The 22044-nt window shown below is 42.4% G+C and overlaps 2 protein-coding genes across 5 annotated transcripts in view; one reads left to right on the forward strand and one right to left on the reverse strand.

Annotated features, from left to right (window-relative positions):
* Positions 1-22044, forward strand: part of LOC126567930 (condensin complex subunit 2) — a 299174-nt gene that overhangs the window by 195365 nt on the left and 81765 nt on the right. The window contains exon 1 of one of the 3 annotated variants that reach the window (XM_050224301.1): positions 16880-16884. The exons of the other annotated variants lie outside the window; for them this stretch is intronic. The gene's annotated coding sequence lies outside the window, so the exon portion shown is untranslated. Of the gene's footprint in view, positions 1-16879; positions 16885-22044 lie in introns of those variants that run through there. 3 annotated transcript variants of the gene reach the window in all.
* The window catches only part of LOC126567764 (uncharacterized), a 407639-nt gene that overhangs the window by 129872 nt on the left and 255723 nt on the right, over positions 1-22044 (reverse strand). Inside the window, exon 2 of one of the 2 annotated variants that reach the window (XM_050224047.1) lies at positions 5870-5915. The exons of the other annotated variant lie outside the window; for it this stretch is intronic. Coding sequence (XP_050080004.1) covers positions 5870-5915 — 46 coding nt within the window. The remainder of the gene's footprint in view (positions 1-5869; positions 5916-22044) is intronic. 2 annotated transcript variants of the gene reach the window in all.

Consider the following 22044-nt stretch of genomic DNA (forward strand, 5'->3'; position numbering starts at 1 on the left):
GCTAAATTGAATGTTGTGGTTTTGACGTACAAAAAAAAAAAAACGACTCCCAATCCTCGCGGATAGGCGAGGCAAGACTGAAGGTCCAATGTCCTTCCAGGAAATGTTTTACTGAAGCTTGAGGGGCGGAACACCCCGGAAACAGAATATAGCTCTGAATAAATGAAACGCAGGAACGACTCGATAGAGAGCAGTCCTCCCCAAAAACCCTAACACGCTCTGCTTCCGTTCGGTTCCGTTTGCACGGTGTTATGTACTAACGAACTTTTTTTTTCCTGGGAATACCAAGATCAAAGCTAAAAGTGCGAATTCGCCAGCAATAACAAGTTATTGTTTCAAGATAATTCCACGCGGCTGAAGTTATGGAAGAATGTGCCCAACTCCGTGGTTTGCTATAGGTAGGGAATAAGAATCGCTTCCACAAATGGTTTACGATGACCGGACGGAAGTGTACGAAATTATATTACAAACAGCGACGGTACATAAACAACATCAAAAGGACAACAAGCGCATGCGGCGACGGCCAAACTGGAGTGGGTGGAATATTTTTGTAATTACAAAATTCCCTATCGAGACTCATTGGCGCCCAGCAGGGAGAGTTGCAAATAAAACTCCACAATAAAATCGGCGGTTAGTAGAAATATGTCTGATTGATTATCGTTTCCCTGTGCGTGCATTAGCGTTCTTTTAACAGTTGTGGTTTTTAAATTACACAAGTTTTGTTTTGCAGGAACACTAAACAAAAAAAAACGATACAAGAACAAATGCATGAGACAGCAAATCATAAATGAGGTGAAAGAGATTGAACAATAACATTTGAAGCGCCCAACTCCCAGTAAAAATCTATTGAATTGTCAATGGTAATCGTAGGAGCGAGCTCGAGGGATTTTTTTTTAAATGTCTGTATATTTTATAAATTGCGTTTTAATTTAAATTAAATCGAATCCTGCACACGATTATCGTCGCGTCGTTTCCGGTGCAATGGCTATTTGTGTGTGTATGTGTGTGGGTCGACATAGAACCGGACATTGCAGTTATGTTGTCCTCTCACTCAGTCCTATTTTATCCTTTTTTGTACATCTCAGAGTAGTAAAGAATGGAATGAGCTACATCAAACACAGCAAGGATACTTTTGACACGAATTATGCAATTATTTACAGAGCAGGATGAAAAAAGTCAACAGAGTAGGTTTTATTCAGACCAAAAACTAATGTAAACAAGTTATAAAAACGATCGTAATTTATGTATTGAAAATTGTAAGCTTTAACTAAAATTTTTATAAAATAAAAAGTAAAAAAAAGGAAATATTCAGAAATATTTTATTTCAGTCAGGCTGTTCAGAAGATTTTTAAATGAAAATTTCAGGCTTTAATTCAGCTTAAATTGAGCTGAGTTTCGATTTCAATTTGACATCGATTTCTATCATTTAAAAACTAGATTTAAAATTTCGAGATCAAAAATAAGCAGTGATAGTTTTAGTTTAATATTCTACTTCATCATTCTTTTTTCTGCTTTATGAGGTAGGCTCCAGAAGCCAGCTTGTCACACAGAATAAATTTTACTAATTTATTGACTTATTTGCCTTAAATGAAAATATTTTGTAAGCAAAACATGCTCATTTAAATCTCAAATCCATTAGCAGCACCAAATTGTAAGACAAATACTTCACTTAAGCTCCAATTTTTAAACCTTCACCCGCACATGTTTACTTTTATCATTCTTCCAATATTGACACACAATTTGTAACTCACTGTACACCACCCCCTGTGGTAGAGTTCGAAAATCGAACCACATCGGTCTCACACATAATAGAACGGGGATCCCCTTTTTTCCATTCAATTGCAAACAGCCACCAAACAGAGGTGAAGCCTGTGAATGTTGCCAATTTATGCAATTATTTGTATAATTTGTTAATTATGCAATTCACCCGCCATCGTTCGGCATAATCCATACCATTGCAAGTGGACACTGGTAAAGGACATTATTCAGTGCTTTTTTTGCCTTTGCACGCTTATTTAACACTGTCGTAATCGATGGTAAACTAATCGATGTGGAAGTGGCGTGTGTAGCATCCATTGGGAACGATGTAAAAAGTGTATTTTATTACATTAAAGCTAATCTACCGCACGTAAAATGAGATGCACACATATTTTCCGTGTGCTCACTGATTTCTATTGTTTGTTTTTACGGTTTAGTGAGTCAGGAGAAATAAACTTAAAAAAAGAGCTTGTTAAACCTATTTGCACCAGTAAGGTATAAAAATGCACTAAAATACGTGCATGCAATACGAATTGGTGCACGGGGCGCGTGAAATTGGAATCTAAATAGTTGACAATTACGTTCAAAATGGCGAGTAACTTGGGCTTGGGTGCGTGTGTTTGTACGATTTTGGTGTGAGCAAAATGAGCAAATAATCAATGCCATTTATTGCCACTACCCGACGCTTGAGGCACCCTAGCACACCGGATACGGCGCGCAATTTAATGGAAAACAAATAAATCTATGAATCATTTGCCCATTACACGGGCTTCGGAGAGTTTAGTGCGGATCATTAACGCGGTTGGTGTTGGTGGTGGTGCCACAGGATTTATGGAGCAAACAAACATGCCTTTTTTGCATGCTTCATACCACTGCTTGATGCTCGTTTCGATTTGATTGCTTCATAATTTTGATGCCATCCGTTGTGCAAACGCTCAGCACACCCATACACAATCGCATTCACCTAACCTCCATTGAAGCGTGCATTGGGAGCGGTGTACAAGGATGAAGAAATGCGTTACCCAAGGATGATTTACGAATGGGTCCTTGAGCTGACGGAACCGCTTTAAAACATCATTCCGTAGAGGCCTCAGCTGGTACCGGCAAGGCAATCATCCGTCAAGCGCAGCCATTACATCCATTACCGGCATCGGCACAGGGCAGAACCGGTACAAGTGGTTGATGTTTCTTGTGCGCGTTCGCTCGGAAGAGAGAAAAATCGGCCATCGAACCTTGCAAACAATCATCCTTCATTGTCTCGTTGGGCAAAAAGCGAGCGAAAATTCTTATTTTAACACCATTTTTCACTTCCAGTTCCACTTTTTGTCGTCTAGGTTCACTTCTTACAACGAAGCAAGAAGTCGGGTATGGTTGGTTTAGGTACTTCAAGAATGGAACAAGCGAAGAAAAAAAAATCCCCCCGGGCACCACTGTCTTAACCCTAACCCAAACACGTGACAAAAGAAAGCAGCAAATAAGAAACCCTTTCATGGAAACCGGAAGAAGAGAAAACACATCTTCAGAATCCATGTTAATCTCGGTGACCTACCGGCTGTGCTTATGGCTGTGAGACCTCGGATATCTCGAGCAGCACTCCTAGCTTGGAAGGCAGCTGCGTGTGTGGGTCGAGAGAACTGGCAAACACTTGAACTAACGCGCGCTTATTCATTTTTCAACTCCATGTTCGGACTAACGATTTTTTGTTTGCTACACCTGGGTTCCGGCAGGCAGAAAAGTTTCTCTAGGTTCACGAGAGAGCACGGAGGGAGGAACCCTTAACGGTTTGCTGGGTTATGCGAGCGAGCAGGAACCGATTTACAGCAGAAATCCATTTAACCGGATCTATATATCGTCCGCACCATGTCATCGTAGGCGTTTTCATTAAGTTGGATCTGAAGATTTAGACCAAAAGCTCAAACTTCCCGAGCAAGGCGAAGATCGAGAGCGACAAATTTGATTTCATCAAAAACCTAAGAACATCGGTGTCCTTTTGGGGATGTCTTTTCACGGGTCACGGAAAGAAATACCGCTTCCGAGTGGAGCGATATCTGTTCTGATTGCTTTTCTTGTCTTGCTGCTTGTTGCTCTCGGCTCGGTGTCAACAGATTCTTCTCGTTTGGACAAAGTTTTCATTTGAATTCTCCTAAGAATAAGTGAGAGTTGTCGGGGCAATGTGTGGTGGTGGGGTTAGTCTAAAGCCACAGAGAAATGTTATTTGTTGTCTGATTTGTTACGTCTCTGCCAGGTTCGAGATGGCAGACGACAACGATTTAATGTACAAGTTTTTATTGAAAAATTTAAATATTCATGAATACAGAATTGACGTTAGAGTTGTCGGTGCAAACTTTTACAACTACCAACATTAATTTCTTGTCAAGGTACAATGGAAACTTTGAGATCTTTTTAATTCTTATATCTAAGTTTGCCCCTTTAGATATTGCGTCTCAAAAATTTAGATTTCTCACTACCCAATCTCTTTAGTTTCATTTTTCAAAACCACTGGCAAGCGTCGCACAACCAAGGCAATTCTTCAATACGATAAGATTAGCACAGTATTAATGATCCCAGCACCGATCGATCGCATCATCCCGTAAAAACACTCCCTGGAATATGGTCTCGATTAGGCTACTTTCTTTCCCTTTTACCGTACCGTTTCAGAACACTGAAATGAATCATTGTTCTCTTTCGCTCGGCGTTCGTATCATCTCGATTCTAACAGCATTTTAAGGGTGCGCCCGTTTGCTCCGACTTGCTTGATAACGGAAGGAAACATATCATCATAAATCACTGCCGTCCCGTTAGAAGACGAACAGGGTGGTGTGGCCAGACTTTTACTTCCAGTAGCTTTGTTTTCGTTACCCCAAACGAGCGTCTCCAGCAGGAGACGATTGAGGGGGGATTTTTTGCGGTTTTAACGAGTCGGGATCACGTCTCGGATCCCCGTGCCCCGGGCTCGTGCATAACACTGATGAAGCTGACGTTAGCTGACGTTGAGTAGTATCGCGGAAGCGCTTTACCCAGTGGACACGGACGGTGAAGTTTTATGGGTGAAGTTATCAAAAAAGTTTGAATTGAATCCATGATATCCTCAATTTGGAATTAATTTCCCTAACCGCGAATCACGAGACGCGAACACAGTATCTCAGGTCGGTCGGGTACTGATGATGATGACGGTAATGATGGGGACCATGATCGATTTCAACGCTTGTCTAATGCACTACAACTAGACGCTTCTCATCGGAACATTTCTGAAACATAAACACTGTTTTTCGTTAGGGTGCAAACTGTCAAAAAGAACACCAAAGAAAGAACCTGAATGTTTCCAATAGCGTCACTCTCTTGGGACGCAACATTCTAGCGAACTACGGGGTCCTGCTGTCCATTAGAACTTTTGAGTCAGATATCTGATATTTGTGAATGGAAATGGTATTGAAAGTTTTTGACCAGCTGGAAGAAAAGGGGACGTTAATTGCAAAATCATATCTACTGTCAGCTACATAGAATTCAAAGAGGCATCGTTGTCAGTCATCGTATTTTGTTTTTAAATTTTTAGTAATACTCCAATTGATTTCAATTTGGAAATATCTTTAAATTTCGAGGATTCTTTTAGCTTATGCTTCTTTTTGGGCTCTCGAATCTCGAGCGGACTTTTATCTTGACTTTCTTTTATCCGAAACTGAACAGTCAGACTTGAGTATGGAGGCATGCCTCGGGAAGGGATTTGATATTCGGTCCCGGCATGTGAACAACCTTCGCCGCTTCCGGCTCAGCAACAGTAATGCTCTTGTCGTTCCTTTGACCTCAGTAGGAAAATAAAAAGCTCGAAAACATGGCATAATACAGCAGAAAAAGGAAATAAAAAATATTTAAGCTCGCCTGCAACTTTCGGAAGCATAAATTTGCTTCCAACTTATCTGCAAATCAGCTAATGATTTAATCTCTAAAGGTGCCTATGTAAACACAGCCGAAATCTGACCATTTTAATCTCTCTGCACAATTGAAGCTGGCAAAGTCACTGAGCTTATTAAGCTGGTAAGCGACAGGCGATGCTTGCGGATATGTCCGCGATTCTAAAAACTGCACATTGTTAACCACTTGTACAAACACTTACCTGCAACTGGCGATAGTTTCCGCATGACACACCACCGTGATTTCCACTAGAGTTGAGTAAAAAATATAAAATAAATTCATTATATTAAATCCACCATTGAAAGCTTTACCCGTGGTAGCGTGGAAAATCCTAGGAATGAAGCGCACTAGAGACAACAGCATTTCGTTCGTGAGACATTCCACAACGAGCGTCGACAAGCCAATACTACTGCTGCTGCTGCTGCTACTGCATGGGAATTGTTATTGTTCAGAGTCGAGTTCCGGTAATCTGTGGCACATATTTTCACGACAAAAAACCAGCTTTGAAACAACATCCTAAAATCACATTAAATCCTTGTTTTGATCCCTCCTTCAGACAACGAGAGGGCGGTTAAAGCGCCATCTAGTTGCTGTATTCACGGTGGACTATTAACCAATGCAAACATACATGCATACGTATTGCTAAGAGCCCATCCTGTTCCCTTCTTCCAAAAGTACAATACAGCATGAGATACCCTTTCAACTAACTCGCTCTTATGAAGCACCCCCTAAACAAGAGCCGACACTGCATGCGCTAGCGAGGTAAATCCCACATTTTAAAACAAACAACAGCATGTTTTTAGTGAAAAGCCAACCCGAGAGGTAACCGGTCGGTGAAGGAGAAAAATAATAAACGGATTTCCCAATCATCTCCACCCAGTTCTGTTGTCCGGTTCTAGTAACGAAGTATGTGCACCCTTTTTACCATCGCAGTAACATGGAGGCTCGCTCGCTTGGGAAGGTTTTTTGGAAAAATCTCAGGAAACAACAACATAAAATGCAATAAAAATTTCAAATTTATTAGCCACTCGTGTTTCGTACCGGTTGCCCCAGCGCTAGACCATAATGTCAACACGTACAGAAACACCACTTCTATCCATGGGCGTGTTGCCACAGCTCAGAAAAGGGGTGGAAAAGTTTGAAGAGCAAGTTCCAGGGAAGTACCTGCAATTTTGCAACGTCACCTTACCGCGGGTGAAAGGGCTGCATGTCCAAAAGTCCGTGGAATTGTGGAACAGGTGTCAGTGGCAGGACAACATTAGCGTGTTCACCGGAACTCTATGTGCTTCAAACCACACGCACACATACACACAACTACACATCTTTCCCGCGTATTGTACATGCTTTCCCACACTACTGCGAGACGATTACTATTGCAAAATAGGGAATTGCATGAAGTGAAGACTGGGGAAGCACTAAGCATCCAAAAATTGGCCATAGATCACCAACGTTTTAGGGACTCTCACATCAGCATGTTTGGACAGGGGAGTTTGAGATTTCACCACATATTCATACCAACAGTTCCGGAAAACCCACAATATCTTCCCTCAACAAACAGGGTGCGCTGGCCAGACTACCATAAGAATAGGCGATGACACCGTCTGACTTGATGCAAATATTATAGCTACATTACACAGACTCAAATACATGACATGCGCTGGTGCTGCACATGCTCGGGTGTACACCTATTTGCCATTTTCTTTTCTCGAAACTCAAGACCATGTTTGCCGAAAATTTTTCATCCGTTGAAAACAAACTACATGCAAGGGGCACACTATTAGTAGAGTGTGTTTAAGAAGACATGCTTCCGATGGTTTGCAAACGAAAAGTAAACGATTCTAGGTGGAGATAGAGACTGCTTTATGAAGAATACGGGTCTATCTAGTAAATACCATGTGTTTGGCAATTATACTAGTGTCTTGTAAATATTAAATCTGGATTTCTGTTCGCTTGTACATTCATTACTTTCTTTGCTCTATCAAAGGGCATTATTTGGTACCATTAATTCTGAGGAATTCTAAATGAAATCTTGCTTTGATTCCTACACAACTCGCCATCAACATTCATCACGCAAACTCTACGCAATTTTCAATTTTGCAAACACATTCCCGATGATATTGTCCACCGTCTTTTTACATCCCATTATGCATCATCTTCCCTGGCGGGCAGGGAGCATTCAAATCATCGCCACCGGTACGTGATCTAATGCTTTTGCATCGCCAAAATACCCAATCCACCTCCTCCCAACGAGAACAACAACTGGATGGAATTGGATCATCTGGATGCTCAGCTCTATCTCCTGCAGCTCGATACACTCACACATACACTGCTTTCCGTTTGTGCGCTGTAGAATACGCAATTGCCATCCGAAAATCTAGGCACACCGCTTTTAATGCTAATCGAATTCCGAACACTGGTGTATTGAATCCAATGCCCCGTTTCCTTTCGTACGCATCTGGCGCATGTGATTATTGGAGAAGTTTTGTAGACGGAAGCCGGCCATTCGAAGACCGAAGCTCAGCATCATCATCGTCCTGGGATTCATTGAACTTGAATCAATTGATCGGTAAACGCCGGAGAGGGTCTAACCGATGGGTGGTGGCGGTCTGCCTACACGTCTTAGATGCTGGCCATTTTATGACCATTCGAATGCCGATTTTCAATTGTGTTGGCAATGAAAACTACTCCGGCATTGTTCGGTCGCCAGCTGTTTTTATTATGCGAAAGACCTACAGCGGTTAGAGTTTAGAGGTTTGGAGTTCAATTGAAAGCGCCATCCGCAATCACGGCACGCACCCCAGCAATGAGCCTACTCGAGAGCTGGAGAGATTCCGATAGTGATTATTGCTGCACGTGATAGATTAAGAGTTGATAATCAAATTACGAGCATGCCCCAGCAGGATGCTTCTGGGCGATAGAGTTTGACGTTTCGTGAAGGAGGGCCCAAAACCCGGGCATAAAGGTCATGGAGCTAGGGAATGTTAGAACACGACGAACGAGCAGTGGCTCATATGCTCGGTAGTCCCTCGAGGACGTGGGAGATTTGTGGCAATCAATATTCTCTTTCTTGCCCTTTATTCTTCCCCCAGCATCGATAGGATCGAACTTTGGATGGATGAGATTAGAGTGAGCGATAAGCCCAACGGAATCCTTCCGATGCTGCTCTACCGGAGGTAAAGAATAAATCCATGCCAAAGAAAATCATCCCTATTTGGCATTATGAGCATTATGGGAAGGAATGACTTTTCGAGGACACGCCGTCCGTAGGAAGTGAGCGAGGTTTTGGGCAGCTTTTGGTGAAAGTTTTAATCTCATCTTTGCCCAAATGAAACGTATTGTAAGCTTGTTGTTGACTTTTCTAGATGCCTTGTACATCCATGGACACGCACGCGAGTACTGTATGAGGGAGACAACTCACAAACTTCGTGCCAGGGAGTTGTTTCGCTTTTTTTGGGTTCTCAGCTTTTTGCCGTATCCTAATCGGCTTAGGATATATTGGATGCAAGCATCCGAAGGTTTTTTTTGCATAATCCACGTTCAAAAATACGCTCCTCTGCCAAACATCTATGGACCTAAATTCGGAAAAAGTTGACACATCTCACCGAGGACCGTTTTGAAGATTTGTAAGTTTTTTCTGTGTTCGTTTAAAAAAAAAAAGTTAAAAGATGTACAACGCTTCGATGCGGACACATCACGATTCCCCGCAAATACACATTGCCCGTGATGAACATTGAATATCCAAATCTTGATGCGAAGCGTTTTTTTTTTGCCTTCTCCGTTTTATTATGTGCACGTCTACATCCGTCACCAGCCTGGCTACGCTAACGTGGCTGACGTTTAAATGAACATCACACTAGCCCACTGTTGGGAAAAAAGTACTCAGTTCAAAAAATTTCCTCTCTCCGCGAGATAAAGACAGCAGGAGAAAAGGCACAATACCCCAACCGATATTTGACATATTTTTTGGAAGGTTTTAGCTGAATGTTTTAGGATGCCACGGTGTGATGTAGCACGTCAATCTAAAAATTTGACATTATTTAATCAGATGTCGTGCAAATTCTAAGCACACACGCGCAGGCATATACGTGTAGGACTGACGAGGGGTGCCGCCTTATCATGCGAGCAGGCAGAGATTTACCGAACGCAATTGCCTGGCTTATGCTCTCCATGGCAGTGAATGTTCGAAATTGAGGATATAGCTTATGTATAGGAACAGAAATAAAAAACGAAGGATGCATACTGATAGAATTCATCATAATTCCAGCGTCAGCCTGTCGGTTGCAGATGTATGTGACGTGTGAGGACTTTGGACGCAGAGGGAGAATTGGAGTGTTTCATAATTTAACATGCGTTTTAGATGACGAAGAAGTATGGTCTGTCACAGCATTTTTGGGAAGAATTTTTCATAAATTAAGTTCTTAATTTTGTCTGATTGTGATGAAGTAGAAGTACAAGATATTAATGAATTAATCACATTCTTAAACGAAATTTAAGAGTAAAAAAAAAAAACATCCAATTGGTTGGCTTGTCTAAATCAAAACACGTTAAACGGAGTCTTCAAAACATATTCTCACGCAAATCACATTATCAGCATCACTTTTGCTCTTCCAACAAACCCACCCAACGTAATCCGTGGTTCTTCAATGTTAATCGTGGTTGCGTAAAATTGAACACTGACAACCGTTTTTTGAACGTTACGACCCCAATCCATCACCGGGTCGAAACCTTCCACGAAATGGTTCAACAACCATCGCTCAAACTGTGATAACTCGTTACCGTTGCCTTCGCTTCACGCATTTACATAAATATATGCCACACCACGAGCGATCGATCAGATCCACACGCTCGCACACACTACAAATACATCTGATGTAGGGTTAAAGGCCTCCTACATGGATGTATAACAACAACAAAAAACCACTACACGGGGGCCACACCAAAAAGCTTATCTTCAAAATGTGACATTTTATGGCTTTTTGATGCGATTCGGTTAAGTGTACAATTATTTATGCTATTTAGCATAATGCATGAGTTTGGGGAACTCTTTTTTTTTTTGAGGCGGTGTGTATCGGTTGTTCGTTGCGTGTGCCTACATGAGAGAGGCCACAGTTTTTTTTTGGTTGGTGGCTACAGACACCACCACCATGTGTCAATTGTCATCAACCGATGAGGTCAGCTCGGCTGATGTTGAGCTCACCGTACCGTAAAATAGACACCGATAAGCACGAACAACCGACACACACACACACACACAAAGTATCCATTGCCCTCCAGATATTCTACCTCCATTAAAAGGTTGGGCCAGTACGAGAAAAGCGGGTGCAATAAAACTCAATAACCCTTGTTATTAAAGTTCACCGAGCAGCAAGTTCCCGTCAAACAGCAAGAAGTGCAGGGAACGCACGTGGTCGCTTTATGCTAACTTCTGCACACGTTCGTATCCACCCAGTTATGTGACGCGTGGTATAGGTTCCCTTGAACTCCCGCATATAGTCCCGCCATCCGTTGGCTGAAAACCATTTGAAGCTAATGTCCCTCTAAACTTGTCGTGCAGTGAGTAAAGGTCCTCACGGCACACGCGTTTCGGACAAGGTACCCCTAACGACTCCGTTGAAGGGTTCCTGCTTTTGTAGAACCTAGATTGAAGGAACAACTTCACCACCGAAAACTGTGTTTGATGTGTTTAACATATGGTTTTTTTCCTGATGGTAGCCGAGGTACCACATGACGTTGTCCAACAGGAGAAGCATGAAGCTCATGTTGCCCACCAGGTTTTTTTGCTATTCCTTCTTTTTTGACGTGTTCTCACCTCTCCAATAAAAAAACGTCCTGATCGTCCAATAGCCTGGATTCTCCCTCGCTTGTAAAAATGGCACCCAATTTTCAACAGGCCACGTCCAGGACCAGACGAAGGTGCACCAGGTTAGACGTGATACAGAACCCCCCCTTTTGCTATACGTATGTGTACCGCGCGTCAGGGTATAGTGCCAACAGTTGCTGGTTCTCCGCCACGTACAGTTTCGAATTTAATTCCCCTTCTATTTCGTGCAAGAAGGAATGCTACACCAATTCATGTTTTGAACCTTGGAACTTCTCGACCCAGTACATCGAGTGTGTAGTGAGTTTTTGACGAGGATTTCCTGCTTTTTGTTTTGTTTTTCTTCTCAATTCTTTCCGTTAAGCTAAAGGGACTCGGACTGGCGATGGTTGTCGGAGGACCATCCAGCCTTTTGCTAGTGGCCGACGGAAATTTGATATAATACTGGATGATGAGTGTTATGTTGTGGAAGCATGTATCCGAACACGAACCTACAACTGCTCAGGTCAGGCGAGTCAGAGAACCTCTTGTTTTTGCAGGTTCGCACAGTTCGCCAACGTACCTAACCACAGCCGCTTGTTGAAACACGCAGAATTCGAGGTGAATAGTAAGAAGGGACGAGGGCACATTATCAAGCCCAGACTAAAAGTGAAAGGGGCAAGAAATCCGTCCATACCTTCGGGATATTCTCGTCCGCTCGTGTTTTGCTGGGTAGTTTAGATTCCGTGCACGACGGCATATCTTCAACGGAACTGAAGGCGTAATTTTATATCAAACCTGATAGTTAAATGGACGTAACAACACGGGTCGTTCTGTGAAGCTAACGAAGCAAAAGTAATGCATGTGTCGGAGGGAATAGTTTTTTGGGAAGCTTCAGACGATAAAATTTTACCGAAAAATCGTTTAATTTCGATCCTTGCAGCTAAAAGGCATGGCGATGTTTAAGAGCCGTCACCATGCGAAGATTAGCCATTTCCGGCTGAGAGGACTTGAAGGCTCATCCATCCGGAGCACGAAACCAAAGGCGGCCGTTATTGATCCCATGTTCTAATTTACATAATTTGCCCATCCTAGACCGTGATGGTTGGTGCCTGCTGCCCGGATAAGCGTCAGTTGGTGCGCAAAGACGAAAAATCGTGCCGGATATTGAGACATCCTGTGAGACGCCGCTTCGTTCGCTATCGTTAGACGTCGATTTTGTTTTTTTTTTAAGGGAATTACCAACACACATCGAGATCAAATGTCCAACAAAGAAAGGAAGAAAAAAGGTTGGATGTGTTCTGCCAGAATCTAGGGCATCATTTCGCGCGTGTGTTTGTGTGCCTTCCAACATATTTTATCCTTGCCAATTCTCTTCTTGCAGCGGAACCGTGGCGAACGTACAATGCCTCCCCGTTGCTGTACCGAGGTTAAATGAAGCAAAGATTGATGGTTCTGGCTGTCGACGGTCTGGGAATGGGGCGAACGAATCTCTTGTATTTTCCTCGACTGTTGGGGGACGCCACATTACGATACATCGTTACAAGCGAACACAACACCCAGTCACTACACTTCCTTCCAAAAGGCAACGAAAAATCACTGTCACGGAAAGGTGGCAGAACGGGCAATTGATTTTTCATATTACATTTTTATGCAAATCATGCACGATTATAAACATGTGCAAATCTGTCGATATTTTCCCAACCACTTGGAAGCTTGGAGGCGCTCACTGCACCGGATGATGATAATGCAATGGGGATTGTAAAAGCGTAGCCGTTCGGGATCTGAACAATCGATGAAGTGCAAAAATAGCACCCCCAACAACCAATTCATCAGTTTACGACCCAGCCTGACGGGCACCAGTGCCCGAACGGTGGAAAGGGGATCTGTGAATTTTGGGACTTTTTTCCCATCGGAAAACATCGCCTGCATCAGCCAGCAGCACACCAAAACCTGTAAGAAGGGGTGAATGGGTCGTCAACTGAAAAATAAATCTCAATTATGTGATGTAAAAATTTATGAAACCACTTAAAAATTCGAACCTGGAAGCGGTTGTCGCTAGCCGCGCGTGGTTTTACCATTACATGCCCGTAGGTTCGATTTAATTTAAGCCGTCTTTTTTGTGTGTTTTTGGTTCGCTTAACCCTCGCCGCGAGAAAGGAGTTTGGAAATTGAAACCTTCCCATCCCCGTTCGGTCAACGATTGGGCAGTGAGAGTACAATACGCATGCGGGGTCAGCCCAATTGGGTTGAATAATTTTCATTTCATACCCTCGTTGCATTACTAGACCATTTCACTGCGCTCGATGGGCCTGTTCTGCTTTACAGCAGTACCCGGATTGATGTCCACCGCCGAATATGGAGGACATGTGTTGAGGAATAAAAATTATATTAATTACATAATTTGAACCTTTGTACCAGGCGGCGACGGTGGCGGCCAGCGAGTGCCCTTGCAGATAATGGCGGCTCGCGTGTGCTGGGATGATTGGTTTAAAAATGAAACAAAACGTTTGATCACAGACCGCATGATGTGCCGTATCGTATGAACCGATACCAGCGGATTGAAACCGTAATTGCATAGAAAATATTATCACATTAATGATGGTACTGCATGAGGATGAGCTGTATGTGTGAACAAAAATTGTATCCTTTTCCTAACGGGTAATTAAAATTCCATTATTGTGTTAATGTGATTCTTACAGCGCCTAAGCGATGAAATGATTTTTTTAAAGAAAATAATAACTCGTGAAAATTTATACATTTTCATATAAACCTTGTACATCATTACGATTCGTTTAGAAATCTAAATATAATGTGTTTTAATAAAGCACATTTTCATTTATTTCGTCCTTATCGTAAGGAAAAATCAACTCTGAACATCTCTTCGAAAGACTCCAAAATTGCAAGAAGCGTCAAATTGTCCTTATCGTTCCTATAGAATCTTTCCTCATTATTGCTTTCACCCAAGGTGGATAAAATCTCATCAAACGATGTGTTTTTTTGGGCATCATGGCACATTTCAAAGAATGTTTATCCAAAATTAAATTTTTCCTTTGTGAGCCAGCAGCCTAATTAGCGGAACCGAGAAACGATTTCAAAAGCTGGCTAGAAGCCAATTTTCTCAAAATTAATGATTAGCTTGCGCTTTGATTAAATTTTTGCGAAACCCAAGGGCAGAGCAAGAGAATATTTTAGGATCAAATATTTATTTCTGTTTTTGTACTAAAATAACATCAAATAGTTTAGTTAAAGGTTATTGATTTTTCACGGAAAAATTGTGAAAGCAATACCAAAATACAATTATCAATGCAACCGAAATGATCATCAGACATGGCAAGAGAACAACAAACCAAAACACACAGGAGAAAACAAACCAAACAAAATGAAGAGAAAACCACTCGTCAAACGAACCTTCCGACCGACCAGACCATATGTCGATTATGATGATGATGGCTCAATCGACACCTACCTCGAGACCTCGGCAACCAAGAGCCCTTCAACCCTGGATGCTGAATATCCCCTTGTCAACGCTAGGTCCTTCCGTTCGAGCACGCCACTCGCACCACAAAAGCGAGAACAAAGCAGAAAAACGAAAACAACAAACCATCCGAACGTCGAAGGGACTGTTGGGCAAAATAGTAACAATCCTTCGGGACCCCTGCCGAGCCGGCAGAAGGAAAACATTGGCAACAATCAAAATTGAATGAGTCTGTATGTCGCTAGAACGATCAAATCGACCGCTCCGAGCTGCTACTGTGTAAGGCCGCCTAAATACACATACACACACTGCATTAGGCACGTAGAGGATGCGGGCTTCATCAGTGAGTCGGTGAGCTTCGGACAAAAAAGGATATATACACGCGACGCAGTAAATCCTCGGTTAGATTTTGAGCATGGGAAAAAAGAACGTATCGAAAAGGATGAAACCGTACGAAGAAGTCAAATGGTGTCTTGCTGGGAGATTGCGAAAACAACAACAATCCCGCCAGTGGTGGTCACAGGTCACCAGGAATATCTCGCCGAAGTTTATCACGTATCGCTATGAGTGGTGATGGTTTTTTCCAGTTTTTTTGCCATACCGAAGTTTTAACAAACCATTTGTCAAAATGAAAAACTCGAAACAGTTTATAGTTGGTGTGCTGTGGGAACTCCAACCAATATCCTGCACCGAGGGGCATTGCGAGGACTCTGAGGCGACAAAAACAGAGGAAGCAAATACCCAGTGGGAGAGAGCAGGAAGCCTGCCAATAGCAGGCTTGTAAAGACACTACCAGGAGGCACCGAAAGCTGAGATCTTCCACATGGACATCGAACATCGACATGTGGCAATGTACAGTGCGCGGGTCACAGCTTCCCAACAGGCGTACCGATTTGTTCCATTGATAGAGAGCCGAGCCGAGTTTCTTCATTGGAAAATCTCTAATTGGACCCAGGCAAAAGGACTTGCTCCTGGCGGATAGAAAACGACAAGGACAAATGGAACTTTTGGAACGGAAATCGCTTTTAGGACAGCATTTTTTGTGCTCTGTTGCTGCTTAGTGCGATTGTGTGTACACAAGACACATGTGCAGTGACGTCTCGCAGGGAACAACTGTGACGACTCTCATGGGAGTTTGTAGTGTGTTTCAGACCCTCGTTGAGCGATTATTCGTCCCAGTGAGTTGGTTTAACTTGCAGCGTGCAATCCTTGGCACCCCTTGTTTTGGGTCGTTTGTTTTTTTTTCTTCTCGTCCACTGTTTTATTCTCCGTAAGGGATATTGGGATTGCATTTGTGGTGCTCAGGATTTCGCAATCGCTTCTCACTTGCGAGGGGTTCGGCGTAAGGTGACAGTTGTCCAATTGCACCGGCGCGACAGAATTAACTCACAAGTGGAAATTTGTTTGGAACTTGATACCTTCATAAATAATAGCTCTGCACCGCAGGGAACTGCGCATTTCGCGTCTAATTTGGCCGCTTCTAGCCGGTTGTGGTACCATGTTTGAATGAGGCTATTGTTAATTGTTTTGTTGCATATAATGACTCTTTCAGAAGTTTTAAACACAGTTCAAGAATTGCTCTCGTTGGTATCGAGCTCTTAAAAAATGTTGGTAATTTTGTGTGAGGGTCTCTCCAGCAACAATGCAAAACAAGTTGTACACGCGCGAGTCCGACAGAGACATAAAAACAAATCACCTTCCATTAGTTCCTCGACAGACAGACAGCGCCGACAACCCCTATTGCTCTGCTGCGTACGAAATCGATTGCGTCAAACCTTGACAAACACCAGTGACGCTTTTGTGGCCATTATTTTTTCCTTTTTTTGTCGCTATCCCTAGCTTCTTGCTGTTGTTCCCTACTTTCGGCAACCCCTGTTTGCAACCATCTTTGCGTACACTTTTTCGAGGTCGAGGCCGAAAATGTGCGTATTGGGAGCGAGGGGTTGATTGCAGGCGCCAGCAAAATCAATAATGCTATCGTCAACCCATTGGGCGCTAGAATCGAACCATTTTCGAATCAAAAACCCAGGGACACCAACACAGGATGACGGTGAGGTTTTCCGTTTAGATCGTTTGATACACAACACAACAAGCATAAGGGGTTTTCTTTTTTTTTTGGGGAGTTTTGTCCACATTTCGCTATGCTTCGCTGCATCACCATGCAAACGGGATTGTACTTCCTGGTTGGAGTTTTCCTACAAATGGGTGCGTCTCGTCAATATGTGTAGGTTCAAATGCGCGAATTCTAGGAATCGTAATCCTCGCCCCATAGGCGCACAGTATGCCGCAGGATGCATCAGGGTGACGACCGTTCCCAAAAAAACACCCAATAGTTGGTCGATTTGTTGTTATTTTTCAACACCCACCAAATTGCGGGTAAGCCGAAAACCGTTGCTGTACGCAGAACGGCCGCCGAACTAGTCATAAAAATGCCGGTAACATGGAAAACCCGAAGCAAACAAACAACTTTTGACAGTTCACCGACGCCGTCTGGTCGTTCGATCGGGCAAGGGATATTTTTAATTTACTCCAGCTCTGGACTGGTATTTTCCTTCCATTACCTAAGGGACAAACACATGTGGAGCTTACTACGAGCAGGAAAATCGGAAGCTCAGAACACACAGCAGCCAACTTGCCGCAGGATTTAATTCGTTCTCGTCCGAAACGGCCACAGAGTAGTGGCCCGCTACGCGCTACCCCGATCGGATTGGATCGATTTTGTTTTCTTGTCGAACGTCGTTTGCGAGCACAACGGAATGGCTGGAATTTCAATTAAAATTGCACAAACTGTGTCGTGTAAAAAGCGTGCAGCGCGCGACCAGTTTGGTGTGGAGTTTTGAGGTTGAAGCTGGGAACCGTGAACTCGGGTTCCAAGAATCAGGGTTTTTTTTTCTCATTAAAAATGTATCCCATTCTTAATTGACAGAAAATGAAGGCTCTTGAAACAAAGCTAGATTAATTAAATTGGAGAACACGAAATCAGAGACACACCAGGAGGCTCCATTATTAATCAATAGATTTTTTTTGTTCCGATGAAACTAATTGAAGCGTCACAATTACATGAATAATGTTTGTACATGTGCAAGAGAGTGAATAAAATTGAAAATAAGGATTTTGTTTTCCTGGTAAATAAAATCAAGTGTTCCAGAGGCCGAACTCAAAACAACAAAAATGGTCTTAATGATGTATCATCGCACGCGTGCGTACTGCAGACCCTCTGCTGGTGCAGCTGCTGTTGAAAGATTTTCTAGCACTTCATTGCTGTGTTTTTTTGTACTGTACACAACCTACCGCACCTTCTACAAAGCTTCCCCCGTGTCCACAGAACAGAAACTCTCTCCCCCCCTGGGAGCCTCATTAAAATGGTATTTTCGACAACACTAATTGGGTGGCATTTTCTTCACTCGCGCACACTTGAGCATAAACGAAAACACATTCACATTCACTCACAATCCCGCGCGCATATAGTGTGTTTGTGTTTATATCCGTTTGCGATCCGTGGGTACGAGTATCCTTAATTGAGGTCCCATGTGGGAAAGCCACACGCGGGCCGCGTGCCGGAAGCTGCCGTTAGTGGTGACACTGATTAAGCTGTTTGCTACATACGGACGAGGGTTCTGGTTCCGACACAATAGGCAAACACGGTTGTGTTGTATGGGACAGTCCAGGTTCAAGGGCCCTAATGAAATTCCAACAATCCTTGGTTCTTTGGTGGGGCGGGGGCATCGTGTGTATGACGAATTAATTTTTCTCAACGCCGACTGTAGAGATTGACTTTTTTTATTGTTCAGACGTGACAATAATAGAATGCCCGAGGTTTTTTGTTCGGATGTGAGCCCAAAGGGGACATTCAAATCAATTCTCGTGAGGAAAAGGGAAAAACATTAAAAATAATACTGACAGTTGTGAGATTTAATAATTTTCTTACTCCTTTTCTCAGATTGAGAAGCATAACATTTGTCCCGGGGAACTTTACTCCGTAGTAAGGACTTACTCTTCAATTCTGCTTTATCCTCAAGTCTAGTAAGTCAAACCATGAACTGTGTGACTTAGCAGGTTGTTTAGCCAAGAAAAAGAACATTTTTATAGTGAAAAACCTGGTTTTTCACTATAAAAATGTTGACGCCAAGAAGGAATAACTCAACATCAACAACCACAATTCAACAACAAACCTTCTCAGCACCATCCAAATTCTTCACATCAATAGTTAAAATCTGTATTTTGATAGAAATCCTGGTCATTTCTTGGAGTCAAAGCTTCTATTGCCAAAAAAAAAAAAAACAATTTCCTTATGGTGTTTACTAGTTCAAGAATTAATTTAACACGTTTTTATGGAATTATTCAATTGAAATCAAATGCAACAGATATAGTCCTTCGCATCGTCAGCCTAGTATGTATACGTGCCATACGATTGGAAAGGTTTTCGTATCAAAAATTAAATTTTTCAGTCCACTCATGTAACATATCACGTACACACCAAGGATACTGGATCCTATCACGGCGCTTTGATGTTTCCATGATCAGAAAAGCTCTTCTGGCCCTTTTAAACACTGACCAGTAGACTCTAGGGAAATGGAAGAAAAATAAACAAACGTGTGTCACTTCGCAAAAACGAATTTGAAAATGAAAAGTTAAGACCCGCGTGTTTGCCAAAGCAATACAAAACAAACCAAAAATTGCTATTTGTCAATGTAGAAGCTTTGCACCGCTATCAAAAAAATAAACTGCAGCATGTAACGGAAAACTGATCTAATTTCATAGTTGTTAGGTGACGGTCTGGGTGCTGCACTCATGCTCTCACATGTTTGATTACGTGTGCTAGAGATACTTGTTGTCGTAACACATCAGGTTCGTGGGAATCTGGTCCGCTGCCTGACCAATTTGCAATATGTAACGAATGCCACGCAAAGTCAACTCAATATCAATCCATTACGTGCGATAGTGACACAACTAAAAGTATGATGTCTCGTAAAATAATAATTAAATTAATCCCTTTAGTTATGTCGTCCTTTGACAAATTGATTGGTCTGTTTTATTACATTTATTACTCGTCAAAAAAATGCTACAAATTTCTCCAGAATAAATAAAGGATATGCGTATAAATTCTATAAATTATTAAATAAAGCAAAAATTAAACCGATTGTCAAAATTGTGGAAGTGCTGTTCGATATCTAAATTTTACGATAGTCTTTATCATGTTTTTTTTAATGATTGAATCTTCTTTTCCTTGGCTTAATGATCTTTAAGGTCCCGCTGGCCATCAAGCGGCTTACTAGGCTTGCCAATACCATGTAAATGGATAGTCAGTCCTCACTACGGTTCGGATGGGATTTGAGACCCATTCCTGCCGTTTGAAGACCGCCATCGACCCCCTATTGAATATTGATTTTGAATATTAAAGCGCATTTCAAGAATGTATTCCCCAATCTAGTATTTAATTCAAAATTTCACTAAGGAAGACAATATATTTATTTTTATTATTAACTATGACGACACGTCGCCCCTTTTGTCGAATACAATATCTGTTATCAACAATATTTATTCCTCTATTTGAGTCTATTTTGATTTTGAAAAATCCTTGTTAGTAACATTGACTCACCCTTACGCATTCCTTCATAAATTCCACAACCAAAAACGCAATCCTTTCGCCCCATTTGCCATTTTTACCCGTACCATCCTGTCGGTGGGGGTCATCTATTTGAATTCCGCATCAGCGTGCCCCATCATCTCGCGCCGAAAGAAAAACGGATAACACATTTTCATAATCTTTGCAATAAACGCCAACATAACGTGAGCGTACGCAAGTGTGAGAATGGGAGGATTTGATTTATTCAAACCCTTTTTTTTTTGCTAGCAAAGGAGTACTTTTGGGCTCCAAAACCAAGGAGCCTCTCACAAGCGATCAGCGTAGCGGAGTTTGGTTCGAAAAAAAAAAAGGTTGGTTAGAATCAGAACGAGATGCTAGCCAGATTTGTGGCATCCAACACACAGCGCGTCGACAAAACCGAGACGCATCCCTGTTTGTTTGGGGCCATTTTTCATTCACCCTGTCCATGAGCGACCGTTGGATGGGAGGGCCCGGCGAGCGCACCAAAAGGTTGAATCCTTTATGCGTTTTTTTAGCCCATTCGTTTCGGTTCTCTTCCGGGTGGCAAGGATGGACTTTTCCCACTGTGTCTGGGTAACTCTTTCGCTGACATTTTGGTGAGTTACGGTGCTCGTTTCTGGTGCGCTTTTTTCCCCGGGTTTCTTTTCACCCTTTTTTCACCAGCTTTACAATACAGATCGCTTTAACTTTTGCCAGGCCTTGCACTCAGGTTAAACTTTACGAGTCCTGGAAAAAAAATTACTGTTTGGTTCAACTTGGGCAGGACGATGATGGTACTTTTAGTTCGTTTCCGTGTGCCCTTTTTTTCCTCTTTCGAATGACTAGAGATGAATTGTGACGTTCACAAATAAAATGCGCACACACTGTTACAAATAATAATAAAAAATAGTCCACTTCCCTTAAGCCTTCTCGCTTCACTCCTCCTCAACGCACCACAGCATCCGAGTGGAAAGAAAAATATAAACTGACTCAGAGACTTTCAGCCGTCGTCGAGCAGCCTTTTGCCAGTCATTGTAACAAAAGAACGCGACTTTTCTGGAGGTGGTGGAATGAGCTGGGACGAAGCAAAAAGGGGGGAAAGAAAGAAAAATACGACAAAAACTCGAATTCTACAACCGAGCACCGGAGGAGCATTATTGTGCTTTTGAATAGTTTTCCTAACTACCGTTTTACTTCTTTTAAACATAGTTTCTCGCACTGTAACGAATGCTTCCGCCATTTCCCACGCGCATCCGTGTAACATGACGGGGCGGCAAATCCGAGCAATAATACTCCCTTCGCATCATGTTGGAATAACGCGTTCGGCCAAGAGCTTGCTCCGCTTGCAACAATAGAAGAGAAAATTTTCTTTTATGAAGATGGAATGTATGACATCAAATGCCGTCCCCGGCATATCTTCCGCGTGCATTTCTTTGCTCCTCGTTATTTATTGTTTTTTTTTTTGTGTTTGCAAAAGGTGGAAATGCGAAAGTTGGAATTAGTGCACTAAGTTAC

This window comes from Anopheles maculipalpis, chromosome 2RL (genome assembly GCF_943734695.1).
Source record: "Anopheles maculipalpis chromosome 2RL, idAnoMacuDA_375_x, whole genome shotgun sequence".
In the NCBI taxonomy this organism is placed as follows: domain Eukaryota; kingdom Metazoa; phylum Arthropoda; class Insecta; order Diptera; family Culicidae; genus Anopheles; species Anopheles maculipalpis.